At 38.5% G+C, this 16,530-nt stretch overlaps 1 protein-coding gene across 3 annotated transcripts in view; it reads left to right on the top strand.

Moving 5' to 3' along the window:
- CCDC141 (coiled-coil domain containing 141) overlaps positions 1-16,530 on the top strand; it is a 182,649-nt gene that overhangs the window by 149,900 nt on the left and 16,219 nt on the right. For all 3 annotated transcript variants that reach the window (XM_046658984.1, XM_046658983.1, XM_046658985.1), the window contains 5 exons: positions 1,565-1,714; positions 10,273-10,413; positions 11,139-11,327; positions 12,688-12,871; positions 16,055-16,167. In XM_046658984.1, the coding sequence (XP_046514940.1) occupies positions 1,565-1,714; positions 10,273-10,413; positions 11,139-11,327; positions 12,688-12,871; positions 16,055-16,167 (777 nt within the window). The remainder of the gene's footprint in view (positions 1-1,564; positions 1,715-10,272; positions 10,414-11,138; positions 11,328-12,687; positions 12,872-16,054; positions 16,168-16,530) is intronic.

Below are 16,530 nucleotides of genomic sequence, written 5' to 3'. Positions count from 1 at the left end.
GCTGCAGGCGGCCCAGTGTTTCGGTGGTTCGAATCCTGGGCGCGGACATGACACTGCTGATCAAACCACGCTGAGGCAGCGTCCCACATGCCACAACTAGAAGGACCCACAACGAAGAATATACAACTATGTACCGGGGGGCTTTGGGGAGAAAAAGGAAAAAGTAAAATCTTTAAAAAAAAAAAACTGTAAACTCTATGAAATTTAAATACAGATCAAATATTTCTGAGAGGAATTTAGCAAACAATTGAGATGTGCTCTAAGTGTGAAATATGCACCAGATTTCAAAGACTTAGTATGAGAAAAAACCTTATTAATATTTTTATATTTGGTTACATGTTAAAATGATATTTGGACATATTTGGTTCAATGAACTATATTATGAAATTAATTTTACCTGTTTCTTTTTACTTCTTAATATGACTACTAGAAAATTTAAAATTATTTATATGGCTCACGTTATGTTTCAATTGGGCAATGCTGTTTAGCATTCCAGATCTGGAGGGTATCCATCCGACAGACCATGGAGCCTAGGACTCTCATTTTATAGATGCAGAATCTGATCTCAGAGAAGCTGCTTTATGCATAAAAGCCAGAATGGAGCTCCACGCAGGGCTCCAGGCACCAGTCACTCCATCTCTTTATTCCACTGGGCTGACCTTAAGAAAGCAGCCTAAAAGAGAAGGAAATAATTCCAGATCAAATTTTCATAAATAGCACAGCGAGCTCTGATTTTTTTCATATTTTATTTTATTTTTTTATTTTTTAATTGCAGTAACATTGGATTAACTGATTTTTTAAAAAATATTTTTCTCCAAATTCCTAATTTGAAGAAAGAAAAGATTATGTTAATTCTATCCAATATGTATAACTTAATAAAATCATATAGCCAATTTTATTTTAAAGATCATTTAAGATATCCACCAAACTTTACGGAAGGTAGCGAACCTAAAGTGGTTTTTTTTTTAACTGAAAGAAAGAGAAATACAAAATATCTGTTGCTGTTAATAGAACTTTTACCAAGAAGGAGCTTGCTTTTTAAAGAGTTTTATTTTATTAGTTTAAAAAGAAAAAAAAGTAAGAGTCTCATTTCGCACGAATAATGTAAATTGTTCTCCAATCCAAGTCTGGCCTTGGCCTCAGCAGCCCTCCATGCTGAGCCGAGATTGGAGCGCTTGCGTAAGGAACCCGAGGTGAAGCTCAAGCTGACGGGAAAATTACAGTGCAGAAGGCGAATATTTCTAATGCATATTTTATGCCTTTTTTGAAGTAAAAATTATACCTTATAATGAATGGTGTCTCCGAGGAGTTGGGTGTGATGAGCTAATCTTCAAAACCGAAGTTTCAAGACGGGAAATGTAGCAGCTTTTTGCCTTTCCCATCTTGTTGGGTGTCTGGCTTCTTTCTGAAATCATTATGTTCATATGCTTTAGGTAAAAGAAATCAGGAGCCTTTTTTTTTTTAAAGTGTCCTTTGTGAATCTCCTAATGCAGGTAAATAGCATATTCGTCTCGCGGCTGTTTTGCCCGTTCCCTTCTCACTTCCGCTTCCCTTTGGTTTTTAGAACTGCTCTAATGTTTCCGCGAAGAACCTACAGCAGCAGCTGGACGCCCTTGAGCGGGACAGTGTGAGCTGGCGGGCCGAGGCCGAGGAGTATGACAGGACCCTGACCTGCAGCTTGGAGTACTGCACCACAAGGGACGAGATAAACGAGGTGGGGGTGCAAGGGTCACAACTGACACGTTGCCAAAAAACCCGCTAGGAACCTAAAGCGTGTACCTTAAAGGCCACACACGCGCACGCATGCGCACGCGCACATAATACACACAATGAATCGGGAGACTTTTTTCACCCTTGACCTTTAATGCTCTAAGCAATGGCCTCAGAGCTCAGAAAGTTTGAGTAAACCTCAAGCTCCCAATTTTTTGAAGAGTCAGTATGTTGTCAATGCATAGAAAAACCTAAAATGCAATATTCCAGTTTTTTGGTTTGCTTTCTGCCCGCCCCTCCCCCGCCCCCAAACCCTTATAGCAGCCATTTGCTCAAGAGGATACAGCTCATCAGGGCGGAAAGGGTGACACAGTCCCTTTGCGCCCGGCTCCAGGCTGCTGAGATTCTATTTAAGTACCACTGACTCATGCTGACGGAGGTGATGAGGGCCACCGGAGCAGGCTTTTTGCCTCAGAGGCTACAAAGTATTATCACCAAAGTCAAGTGGCTGGTTTCGTATTTACTCAAACGGAGTGGCTTTTCCTGCAAAACACGTCCTAGAGAGAAAGGAATAACAGATGCAAGTCCTCAGCCTCCATGCACCCCGGCCACACACAGACACACGCAATTCCACCTCCTCTCCCTCAATTCTACCCGAACCCCACCCCGACACGTCCTGCACCGCAACCATCCTGCCCTGGATAAACTTCCATTCAAAGGCTTGCTTGTTCTGGGGGGAAAACAAATATGCATAACAAGGGTCCTGATTCTTGACTGACAGCAGAACACAGCTGCCGTAATTCCAGATTTGTCTCCATTAAGAGCAAAAGGTTTCTGATTTTATTAGTCACAAGTCCATTAGGAAAGAGAGTGGAGGAAAAACGAAGGGGTAAACCTTCTCTAATGTTCTGTGTATGCTGTTTAGACAATCTAGGCCCAGTGAGTATCAAATATTATCAAACAATCTTAGAGCCTGAATTAAAGTGTAATGACGCTAAATTTGAACGGTGTTCTAGTTCTGAAGTGCCCCTTCCTGCAGGCCACACTCTGTAGACCACAGGCAAGTGCAGGAAGGGAGCGTGGCTGGAAGGAAAGTGAGAGGGGAGAGAGCAGGAGAGGCCACTTGCATCCTGTTCAGGAGGGAAACAGGAACTAACACCAGTAACGATTTTCAATTTCGCAGTGTGCCACAGGACTGCAGAGTCTCTGCTCAGAGTCTGTGTTCCAGGGAGTCACTTTGAGCTAGAGACTTGTTAATTCATTGGGGGTTGAATCCATGCTGTAGCCTGCCCTCTTGTAGTGGAATGGCCTCTCCCCGTTCCTTGTACTGAAGTGTACAAGCACTTCAGTCAGGTCTTGTTGAGGAAAACAATCTTAAAGAGAGCATTATTCTCCCCAAGGCTATAAAATTAGAATTCACAGCCATGGAAACAGTTTTTTTACTATCTTTCCCAAAGTTATCTTCTTTCTTCTTCTTCTTCCTCCCTTTTTTGGGGTAAACTTTGGTCTTGCCAAAAATCTCTCTCCCTGCGGTGATGTTCGGCACTATGTTTACTGAAACCACAGTCAGGCAGGCTAAGGGTTCTTCCCAGCTCCCCATGGTTCAGTTTGCATCTCCCTGCAGAGCTGTGGCATTTACGGAGCTGGGTCTCTCTGTTCAGGCCCTTCCCACTGTGGTTCTATTTACAAGGCTACCTCGTGATGAGCGGTGCTGGGAGCCAGCCGGCTGGGACAACAGATATCCCTTCCAGTCATAGTAGGGACACCCCAGGATTGTCTGTACCATAATAGGAATGAGCAAACAGATACGTGCGGGTCCGATTTAGGAATCAAATATCACTTTAAGGTGATCTTCAATATTAACAGAGCTATTCTTCCCTTTTGCTTCTACTTCAAATCCAAGTAATCTTCCATGTAAGTTACAGTTTCACATTTAAAGGATCTTTGAAAATCTTTGCTACTTTTCTCTTTCCTTTCTTGTAGAGATATAGTAGGCATATCACAGTGTATCATACACGCCCTGGACTTTCCAACACAAGCCTGATGAGAAAATAATCAGAAAGAATGTTTTCAGTGCCCTTAGACAAGATCGGGCACATTCAGGGTGGTATGGCCATAGACTTAGTGCCCTTTAGTGAAATAAACATGTGTGTTCTAGTTTGTATTGTGAATATCAGAGCACAAACAGATGGTCAGATTCCAAGTGGTAATAATGTTTGACACCTAGACATTATTATTATCATCACTATTAGTGTTTGGTATAGGTACTTGAAACATTATGTAAAATAAAAGCAGCATGTTATACTATTTTTTTTTTCCGTATAAATAACATAAAGTCAGATACGCCACCAGGGAGCCAGACCAAGCATAGCATTAGATTGTCTAAGTTGATTTAAAAAAACGCATTGTTTTGCTTCCAATGTGCTTAAAGTGCTTCTTGGAAGTTCAGGGGCTCTGAGTTGAAATAGATTTTGGAGGATGTCTAGTTCAACATCTTCACTTTTCACATGAGAAAATTGAGATCTGCACAGTTTTCATTTGAGCAATATGCTTCAGGACTGCAGCGTTTCTGCCCGTAGTGTTTCAGGGAGTCAGCGTCGGGCCAGGGGCTCGTTTATTTGGCACCAACCTTTGCTGGGCACCAACATTCTTGTCACTTGCTAAACTCATATTTCATTATTTACTTAATATTTTAGCCGATTCAACTGCTTCATGGTCTGAGGCTACATATATCCTTTTTCTATTTCCTCTTCTGTTCCTTATTTTCTAGCGTATCTGTTATAAACTCTATGATCTGATATAATAGCACAGTTCACTTGACTATTTGAATCAAAATTACTTCCTTGGCAATGCCATAACTAACGTTCGTGGTTTTAACTGCACTAAAGACCCTTAGAAAAGGACTCGGTGCCTTAAGGAAAAATAAAGTGAGGTTCTAAATGAGATTTTTTTTTTTTTAATGTGATGTGATACTTCCTTAAAGACGAGGAACCATGGTTATTTGCCTTGATTATCTTTGGGTAAAATGTTATTATTTTCTAACTTCATACACTACATAAGACATAGGAAATTACAAAACCTCATTTTCTCCATTTCTACGTACGAGAAAACACAGTCTTCAGACTGCCAGATTTTGTTGAGGTTTTTTCCATCCATTTCACACAAAGATACATTTGTATGCATGAATGTTGAATTTCACTATATATTTTCTTGCCTGGCAATATAAATAAGTTGTTAATACACAGCATTATAGACATTTTCTGCCTTGTTACATGACAGAACGTCATTAGTTACTCATTCTTTACACGTCTTTATTTAGAAATGTAATAAGTTCATATTGAGCATGTTTTCTTCTTTCAACCTCACCAAAAAAATTACCTTTACATTTACCTGATGTTGGTGGAAATTTGTAACTGAAATCTCATTATGGGTCACAAACAACTACTTTGCTGAAAAGAATAGTAATGACAGAATGGGGTTGATATCCATTTTCTCAAAATAAATTTTTCAAACAGAAGCTTTCGTATAATTATATTACTTCAGCCTGAAATTTTTACACTGTTGCAACATCTTGTCCATCAGGAAGGAAACAGAAGAAGACTTAGTGTATGTATATTCCGTATGTCAGTCTTGTGTTCCAGTCCCACATATTCTTTTGTCAATTTGTGTGTCCGTCATCTGAGTTCTAAGGATACGAAGATCAGAAGCAGTAAATTAGGATAGGCGAATGGTGCTGCTATAGACACATTTACAACTAATAAAATTAAACCTCCTAATGTCATATAGTGCTTTGCTGTGGACAAAATGACCACGGACAGTCACCCACAAGCAGGAAAGGAAGCAGAGAAAGAGTGTATAAATGGGCAAAACACCCAATGAGGGCAGCACTATGGGATAGTACGGATAATTATTATTTTCCAGATTGATAACCCTAATTCATCATTTTAAGAAAAAAATCTAAATTTTTTATCGTATTCAACAAATATCATTAATGAAGCTACTGTGTGCCAGATCATAAGAACACAAAAGTCCTCAGGAAACTTGGAAGTCCAGGGCAAGTTAAATCCCATGGGAATTCACAGTCATAGCTGCCCATTATCAGGCTCCACCATGGTCCATTTTGATGGTATATGTAAGAGGTAGGAACGATTATAATTTATTCTGAAAACGTTCATCCCATAGAATTAAAATCTCTTAAAAGTTTAGCATTTAACATCTGCAACAGGACTCTTCTTTCTGAAGAATAGAGAGAGCTGAAGTTTAAAATCATAGTTATCACATCCAGAAAATAAAACCTAAATATATTAGGAGCACACAGAATTTTCAGAGTGGATAAGATACCTGTTACTGAGACATGCTGCCACCTACAATTTAAAATGGAGCAATTGTCACCTCTTTTAGAGCTGCCCCACTTTCTGCCGCTACAATTCTGGCCTTAAGTACAGGAAGATGGCAATGTGGTTGCTGAATGGAGGGAGGTCAAGAAAGTCTTGTGTTGGAGTCTCTCCAGCACTAAGGCTTAGTATTCTGCCATTAATAATTGTGGCAAATCATTTGGGTTAAATTATGAGTCTTTAGGTCCCATCATTTTAAATTCAGGCATCCTTGGGTGGTGATAACATTGCAACCTTCTGTGACTGGAAACGAATATTAAAAAGCTTTTTTCTGCAGTGGGCAAAGTAATGGTCAAGAAATGAAGCTCGTGAAGTGTATGTTAAGAGAAATAGACTACTTGTTTTGTATTTTTGCTTTTGGCCAAACATATCCCATAGTTCTAATGAAAGGCTTCTGTTTTAAACACATTTCCTTAGTTTTAAAATGTCCCATATCCCTCACGTAGATTGGCCTTGCCAGCAACAGACTCACAAGTAATTCATTCTTGTGCCAAAGTTGCCTCAACCAGCTTCGTCAAGACTAAGAATAGCAAGCCAGCCTCACTGTCAGCCTCTTTCCCTTCTGCTTCGTCTCAAAGAGGCTTTGCTCATTCCTAACCCTGCAAGAGGCTTACTGCTCCCTGGGAAATTTGGTGAAGATGCTCATTCTACTAGTTTCAAAAGAACTACAGTTTTAAAGTCTTAACAATTTTTTTCCTAAGTATAGCTATACTAACTTAGTCTACTTACTCCATAGCAAATGTGGAGGAGCCGAGCAAGTAGAAAGACAGGAAAATCACACTATTCCTTAGAAAAAAATATCTTTCTCTTCATTTGCTTAAGACTTTCAGAAATTTTATTAATATGAATTATGACAACATTTAAAGGTTTCTAATAGGGTAAAACTTATCTTGCCCCAAGCTTTGGGTGGCTTTTTTTTTTTTTTTTTGCTTATGTGCCCCAGTTGAGCAGTTGTCCTAGCCATCTCCACCATTCTCCATTGTTGACAAGCTAACTAAAGTTAGAAACAGCTGCATGAACAATGATACCACAGCCAAGCCACCATGACACTCAGTTCCTTTAAAAACATGATCACAAGTTGTGGGGGGATTAGACAGGAAGTTAAGTTTTCAGATTGGAATGCACAGGTAAGAAAATTAGGCATGGCTAGATTTTTCTGAAAACCTCAGTTGCTGAAGGTAGGTCATGCATGCTGCCTTCCACTCATATCTGCAATAGTCCTGAATCTGAGCTGGGAAAGGCACAGGATTTAAAATGGATTTCCAGTGGGTCCAAAAGAGGTAAGTGCCAGCAACTTGGTCAAAGGAGCTCATGTGTCAGAAAGAAGCTGATTCCATTTCACATATCCAGAGCACCAAAACATTCTTTGGCCTTATAAATCATCTTCAGAAGTGCGTACATTCGGAAGCAAACAGAAATTAAATTTCACTCATCGTTTATCAGTCTTAAATTTCTTAATCCAAAGTAGACTTGGAATTTCATGGTTTAAAGTGTTAAATCTCAGCCTTTCTGCGTTCATCACATAGTTTTCAAATAGATGTTGATCTTTCCCGTTTAAACAAGCAGATGCAACCCAGTGGTTATCAGGTTGATGAGAGAACCCCACTTCCTTTCTCTAGTCTGAAGTTTATAATATATGCCATGTTCCAGTAAGGAAAAAAGGAATATAAAATTTCATTTTCCAATGGATAGATGTTAATGACAGGACTTTTTTTTCCTTTTATTTTATTTATGTTTATTTTTATTTATTTATTTATTGGTGAGGAAGGTTGGCCCTGAGCTAACATCTGTTGCCAGTCTTTCTCTATTTTGTATGTGGGATGCTGCCACAGCATGGCTTGATGAGTGGTGTGTAGGTCCATACCTGGGATCTGAACCCTCGGCTACTGAAGCGGAGCACATGAACTTAACCACTCCGCCACTGGGCCAACCTCTTATTTATGTTTATTAAAAATAAAAATTGTATTTGGGGGCCAGCCTGGTGGTACAGCAGTTAAGTTCACATGCTCTACTTCCGTGGCCCAGGGATCGCCAGTTCGGATCCTGGGTGCAGACCTATGCACTGCTTGTCAAGTCATGCTGTAGCAGGTGTCCCACATATAAAGTAGAGGAAGATGGGCACAGATATTAGCTCAGGGCCAGTCCTCCTCAGCAAAGAGAGGAGGATTGGCAGCAGATGTTAGCTCAGGGCTAATCTTCCTCAAAAAAATAAATTAAATAAATAAGAATTGTATTTTCAATTGTAGTAAAATTCACATAACATAAAATTTACCATCTTAACCATTTTAAGGACGCAGTTAAGTGATATTAAGTACATTCACATTGTTGTACCACCATCATTACCGTTCATTTCCAGAACTTTTTCAACATCCTAAGCAGAAATTCTGTACTCATTAAACAATAACTCCCCATTGAGGACATGTTTTTTAATATAAGAATCTCTGGTTTCCTCAGATGTGGTAGTTATTACACCTATCATGGCAGCTTATGACTTCGGGGAGAAAGTTCTTGCCAGACTTTTATGTGACTAACTAAGGATGTAGTCCCTTTGTATCTGAATCCCATAAAATTGACCTCATTTGTCCTTTCCTTCTAAAATCAAACACATACATATTAAAACACCAAATACCAAAGAATTTAAATATTAATTGGTTATTTCACAAATATGCCCACTAAATATGTTATTTTAAATATTTTCCTGAGTTCTAATGGTGAAATAGTTTTCAAATTTTGAAGCTATAGGTCCTTCCACTCCTTCAGAATGTTACTGATTTTTCAGTTTAACTGTTTGATATGGTCTCTGTGCTAGGTTTAGTTTGTAGCCTAAAACTAGTGTTCAACAATTTTATTTACTATATAAGATAAACAAAACTGATTAAGTAGAGGTGTGTCAGATGCAAAAATTGCATCAGTGTAATAATTTCCACGGATGCAAGTCTGCTAGGGCTTTACAGATAATTGTCTCCAGGAAGTGTGAAAGATAAGGTCAAAGATTTGTTTTGATAACATGCAGAATTTGAAATAAGCCTTTTGAGAAAGCAAACATTTTCTAGGGTAAATATGTTTTTCTGCATTATGGGTCTAAAATCTAGCATGTACACAGCCTTTATTCCCTCCCAAATAATTTATTTGCTGTCATTGAAAATAATTTTAATGTATTTCTGACTTTTCTTATCATAGCTCAAATTTATCAACCATGACATTGTTCTTTCTTCCTGTTAAATGCTTCCATATAATCTGAGAAATTTTATGTTTTCTCTGTACTTCTCTTTGCTGATAATATAAAGAGAGCATTGCCTGTCAATATATTTATTCTTCTTGAATATGGAGAAGGGCATAGAAAGTGCAGCATTTAATGGAAATGGACTGCTTAGAATTTTGGTTCACTGGTAAAGTCAAGCTATTTTTTAATACTGTCATAATGCATACCCTATTCTCAATGTATAGCCATATACTCTGTTTATATACAAGTTAGCATGCCATCACTGGTGACACTGTCACTTTACTTTCCATTTTTGAAGGACCTCTGAAGCGAATGGCCTACATCTATAGAGTAAATCTCTTCTGAAAACTGCTCATGAAAGATAATTTTTAGCTGGATTTGGGCAAATAATGTCCTTTTCCTGCTAAATCTCAAATTAGGTCTCCTCTTCCACCCCACTAATGTCCTTGGTGGTTTAAATGTAAACACTTCATTGACCTCTGCAACATGAACAGCTCCTTGGAGCCTTGATAAATTTGTACCTGATGGCTCTAACAGAGTGTTGGGAGATGGGAGGGTCTGGGACAAATATTAGCACATAGAGAACAGAGTGAATGGGGAAAACGATGTTAAATAAATACAAATAAGAAAACTAGAGTCGTTGATAGTGTATAATATGATAAAAATGTTCTTACTTAGAGGCCAAAAGATGTTCTATAACTGTAATCTTAATTATAAATTACAAATCAAAAATTACTGAGAACAATTTATAATTACTTATACTTTGAGGATATGTTTAAATTCACATTATGTGTTCACTTCGCAGACTTTTTTTCTATTGACAGTCACTCTGAATGCATTTTTAAGATTATGAATATTTTGAAATGTTAGATATTTTGATTTATTACTAGTGAATATTAGTGTTCCCATTTTGGAAATTACCTCTTTCTTTTTATTGAACTGCAGCTCAAAGAGTCATTCAAAGATATCAAAAAGAAATTCAACAATTTGAAGTTTAATTACACTAAGAAAAATGAAAAAGCTCGGAATCTGAAGATTCTTAAATATCAAATTCAACAAGTTGATATGTATGGTGAAAAATTACAGGTAATGAGAAAGTGTGTGTGTGTGTGTGTGTGCACTACTACAATGATTGTAAAATCATTTGTATGTCAACTTTGGATGCCTAAATCTTGGGCTTTTTTACAGCATTGGAACTGAAAAGGTAGTTTTCCGTTTTTATAATAATTGGGTTCTTCGTGTAAAATATATGATAAATTGATTTGTCTCTTGAGGCAGCTCCAGAATGGAGCCAGAATCCAGCCTCTTTGGTTCCATTCTTCCTCCCAATGCACACAAACACACACACAAACACGCGTGTGCAGGCACACATGCACACACCTTTTGTACACCTCTCTTCCTTTTCTTGTACTCGCCTATGTTAGGAACTTTCCCTGCTGCTCCCATAGCCCCTTATACCTATCCAGATTGTCCCACATCCTGGCTAGATTGAGTGTCTTTCCTAGGAGACAGCGAGCTTACTGAGGACAACAAAATACTTAATTTTATGACCATTGTCTTTTCTTTATCATAGTATCAGTCTTAAAATCTGGAATAGATCCTGGTATATGGTAAATTTTCTATGTGTTTGCTAAATGCTGAATCAATAAACCATCTGGAGGAAAATCCATTTGAAATAATTGTGATTTTAACACATTATAATGGAGGAAGCTACAAATTTTTTTCCAAATCTTTCTCTTAATATTAAATCACTAGCTCGCCTCATAAGTAAAAATTGAATGTTGTATTTACAACTTTCTCCTTTTGCACAGACTTTAAAAAGGAAAATGGAAAAAGTTGAAAATAAAACTTCTTTATTAAATTATCCAAATAATAAAGTTAGTGTTCTTCTGGAAGCCATGAAGGATTTGCAAAAACATGTAAAAGAGTTTGACAGAGTTGTGACAGATTACAAGAAGAATTTGGACCTGACTGAGCATCTCCAGGAGATGATAGAAGAGGTAACCTCTTCTTGTTGTAATGGTATCCATGTGTAATGTTGTTTTAAAAAATAACTCTGCTGCTTTAAAACACTACTGCATTAGCTATTATTGTCATTAAATCCATGTATCATGCTCTTTTTCATGATTATTTCCTCAGGAAAATGTCCTAAAATAGAATTGCTGGACCAAAGGGGATGAATGTTACAAGGTTTTGATTGTATTGGCCAATTGCTCTTTGAAAAGATTTTACTAATTTACTCTTAACAGCAACATGTGAGGGTTTCTCATTTCCCTATAACCTCATCGACTCAAGATGTTTAGCCATCATGGAATTATGTTCACTGCTGCATATCTGTTTAAAATACTCAAAATTACTTATTTATTTCACAGAATTTGAAAATATTTCGAAAGAAAAGGTGATACTGAGATTTTTCAGGTACAAAAATGAGGATAAATGGTAAAGTATGCGTAAATTATGTGAAATTTGACAAGTTAAAGTTATTATTTTGCACACTTCCTACTGAAGAAGCTCTACCCTTGAAGTTCTCGAGTGTTCTTTGTAGCCCATTATTCTGAGATACGAAACCTCTCTCTTTATCACCCATGCAGTAGAGTTTTTAGATTTAACACCACATTAAGGAGGATCAAGATGCTCGTTCTTCTATGTCTGATATACGGGTTTGCTGTAGCTCTGTGGCACTTATTCAAAGCCAGCTCCTAACAGAGTCGTGTGTTTCTATTTCTCACTCAGTTTAAGTGCTCCTGGCCTTGAGCAGACGCATTCCTACCACCACAGTTATTTATTCTTAGTGAGAAACTGTGTCAATTCTCCACGGTGCTTTGACAATAAGACTAACCTTCGATTTAAAAAAGGTCAAATGCTATTCTTTAGATGATATTTCCTCAATCCGTAGACTAAATCTCATTTTTCAAAGAGAATTTGTTTTATTAGAGTGTTAATCAGGCAATACTTTGTCCATGTATTGTTAATGATTTCAGTTAATTAGCCAGGATTTTGTGTGTTTGGGCCTTTTTCTTTCCTTTAGCTGATATCTGGATTCTTTCTGTGCCGTATATTTTTTGTACTGCCTATTCTTGTGAGTCTGCAACACTGCTCTAAGGAATTAGACTTCAGGCAAATCCAAGAAGGCAGGAATATCTAACGAATTTCCCTACTTTACTTTCTTATCTGACTCTAATATCCAAGTGCAAAAGTATTTGATCATGCTTTGATATTTTCTTTGTTAGGACTTAGAAAGGTCAAACTAATAAGAATATAAAGTTTGAGGAAATTGAAATTTGATACTTCGGCGGTCAAAATGAAGAACTTTAGAAGGATGCTGTCTCTTTAATCCTACTTTATCCCATTTTGATTTAGTGTCACTTTTGGTATGAAGATGCAAGTGCCACAGTTGTAAGAGTTGGAAAATATTCCACGGAGTGCAAGACAAAGGAAGCCGTGGAAATTCTCCACCAGCAGTTCAATAAGTTTATCACACCCTCAGTGCCACAGCAAGAGGCAAGGATTCAGGAGATCAGCGACCTCGCTCAGCGCTTATATGGTGAGGCCTCTTTTAAGATACCCGGTGATTTGCCATTGAACAAACCTATAGTGAAACTAATCTAGCAGGAAGCAGAGCATGGCAAGTCCTCAGCATTCTCACTAACCAACCTATTCACGGAAAAGGCTCAAGATAAGAACCCACATCTGCAAAACTAACAGCAGGGAACTGAGGAAGGAACTTCTGACCATAGGAGATGAAGCCTGCGGATGCTTAACTTCCTTGTGTAAACCCTCCTTCTCTAGTCTCTTTTCTCCCCCATTCCTGTTGATCTTCTCCAGGGTAATAAAACTAGAACAATACTCAGCTTCTGTAGACCAAAAAATCTAATTTCCACTAGAGTGATTCCTTGAAAAACATACAAAACTCCCATGAAACTTTAAGTAGGTATAAAGCTAAGCCCGAAGTCTACAGCTTTCTCATTTCTGTGAGGGCTACAGTGTGTGGATAAAAGAAAGAGCTGGAAGGGGCTGGCCTGGTGACGTAGTGGTTAAGTTTGTGTGCTCCGCTTCCGTGGCCCAGGGTTTGCGGGTTCAGATCCTGGGTGCGGACCTACACACCGCTCATCAAGCCATGCTGCGGTGGCATCCCACATACAAAATAGAGGAAGATTGGCATGGCTGTTAGCTCAAGGCCAATCTCCCTCACCAAAAAAGAGAGAAAGAAAGAGAGAGAGCTGGAAATTTTATCCTTGCCTTCCTTTCACCTGTAGAATAAATGGGAGAACTCAACTTATGGTGTCACAGGTACTGCTTTCCTCTTCTCCATGGCTAGGAAAGATAACACAGTTGTCAGCCTGAGAAGTCCTTCTATCTAAAGGAGGCCCCCATTTAAGAAGCCCCTTTGGGTGATGATGGCCCTTGAGAGTGCTAAGGGATAAGTTTCATGAATTCCCTAATATTGTTAACTAAGAGGCCAAGAGCAATACCCAGTAACCAGGCAAATCCAGCCCAGAAAGAGGATAGCAACAGCTGCTATAAAATGCATCATTTGGCTGCCCACAGCTGCTACCAGATAAATATTTTCTCCTGCAACATGAAGTATTCTCCAAGGGTAGCCATACAATTTTTGTAGAACAATATATCCTGTACTACTTAATATTAAATTATTGAGAATGAATTACTAATGATTTTCCAAAGGAAAAGGGTAGAAACATAAAAATAAAATACAGATTGAAAAATTCGTGAAATCTAATTGATGTCTGATTGTTACTATAGTAACTGTAGGAGTGCACTAAAGCATTTTGGAGGCACTCTGCTCCCATAATATTATATATGTTTCTCTCTATTACTGTACTTTTCACACTGTAGCATAATTATCTGTTCATTTGTCTGTCTTCTCTACTGACCATAAGCACTTTGAGGGCAAAAGAAGTATATTTTATCACTTTATTTCAGTGCCTATTCAATTTCAGGACATGGTAAATACTCACAAAGACACCATAAAAGTCATGTTCCCCTCCCATCATGCATGGTCCTGTATCGTGCTTTCTTTCTATTCCTGGCCATGATCACCAACTGCCACGCTGTATGGTTATTTGTCTGTTGTCTGGCTTTCCTTACCAGAGTGTAAGCTCTGTGAGGGAAAGGATTTTGCCTGTTAGTTTACTGCTTCCTGGTGCTTACTAAGTGATTGACAAATATTTGATGATTAAGTGAATCATTGAAGGAATAAATGAATGGCAGGTGTCTTCATCTGTTTAGTATCAAAGCTATGCATTTTTAAGAATTTGTTTCAAGTGAGATACTTTAGGAATGTTATATCAACTCTTGCAGGCCACCCAAGCATTACTGAATCCAAAGTTTTAATGCAAATACATTTATCTCAAAAAAATTTTGAGTACCTATTATGTACTAAGAGCTGTGATTGCTACAAAGACAAATAAGACCTAGTTCTTTCATTGGAGGATCCACAGTCCAGGCCTAGAAGTCTTGATGTGGTTAAAGCAGTGAAGAAGGATAAAATGTGTGCACTGGTGTTCCAGGGCTGCCGTAACAAAATACCGCAGCCTGGGGAACTTAAACAACAGGAACTTATTCCCTCACAGTTTTGGAGGCCGGAAGTCCAGGATCAAGTCGCCGACAGGCTTGGTTTCTCCTGAGGCTTCTCTCCTTGGCCTGCAGTTGGTCCCTCTCTTGCTGCCTCTTCACAAAGACATCCCTCTGTGCGCAGGCACCCCTGGTGTATCTTCCCCTTCTTAGAGGGGCACCAGTAACATTGGATTAGGGCCTCACCCTAATGGCCTCTTTTAAGCTTACTCACCTCTTTAAAGACATTGTCTCCAAATATGGTTACCTTCTGAGATACTGGGGATTGGGACCTCAACATATGAATTTTGTGGAGGGACACACTTCAGCCCATAATAATGCACAATGAAGTTTAGCCTCAGCTGTAGAGTGTGATAGCCCTGGGTTTAAACCCTGTCTCCTCCAGCTATTGTCTGGGTCACCTGAAGAGGCTCTTTCGAGCCTCGGGTTGCTCATTTGTGAAACCCAATAGAGCCTACCCAAGGACATTAGATAGCGCATATAAAGTGCTTAGCCCCAGGCAAATCATAAGCACTCACTACATGGCACATATTTTTATTATTATTCCAAGAGGGAGAGAGAAAATCCAGTTGGGAATGGTTAAGAACATTTTCACAAAGATATTGGCATTGAAGAGTGGGTGGGGTTTTAAGAACAGAAATAGGGAGAGGGGAGAGGGCATTCCCAGAGCGGGAAAGAATACTCAGTGGCTGTGGGATTTTGAAGGAAGAGTTTGCTGGGTCAGTCTGGCCAGAGATGAAATACGTGAGGGAATCAGGGTGACACACATTTGGGAGAGGCAGGTGGAAACCATATCACGGAGGGCCTTGAATGTGTGCTTTTCTAGGGAGGGAAGAACCACTGAATGTTCTGAACAGGAGAAAACTGATTAGAATGAAGCTTTAAGAGTATTAATATAGCAACATTATTTAGGTTACATAAAAGTGACATGATACAACACATGTAACCATTTTTCTAGAATACCATAAAAGACTATATTAATTTATTTATGTGTTCAGCAAGTATTTATTAAGCACTCACTATCTACCAGCCCTTACACCAGACACTGGGGAGATTAATTAACGCCTGGGCTTTTTTTTTTTTTTCCTGCTAGGATTTGACTTTTAAAAATAGTTTTGTCCCATCTCTTCCCCAGGTTTTGAAGAAGGGCAGAAGTATGCTGAGAAAATAGTGGCAAAACACAAGGAGGTTCTTGAATCTATTACTGAATTATGTGCCTCTCTAACAGAGCTTGAAGAAAAACTGAAGGTAATTCCTTCTTCCCAGAATATGTATTTTCAAGTGATATAAATAAAAATGTGTTGATTGAGTGTCTTCTGGTGCGAAGATGTTCTAATGGAAATTCTCGAGGGACATAATGTGCACATTTGTTTCACAGCTTTCTAACATAATTATCTGGGTGTTTCTGATAATTAATTCTGTTTCTTTTCCATCACTGCAGAGAAAAATATTGCTTGGAATGAGGGCTAAACACAATTAAGGTGTCTCGTTTACATTTTCATGGATCATGTCCTAAAGGATAAATGTGTGCCATTAAAATCAAAGCAAAGTCTATATTAAGTAGCCTTATGCTTTTGTTCATAAATAATGAATGTAATGTGTTAGGGGTGT

This window comes from Equus quagga, chromosome 4, assembly GCF_021613505.1.
Source record: "Equus quagga isolate Etosha38 chromosome 4, UCLA_HA_Equagga_1.0, whole genome shotgun sequence".
Taxonomy (NCBI): domain Eukaryota; kingdom Metazoa; phylum Chordata; class Mammalia; order Perissodactyla; family Equidae; genus Equus; species Equus quagga.
This window is presented reverse-complemented; position numbering and strand designations above follow the sequence as displayed.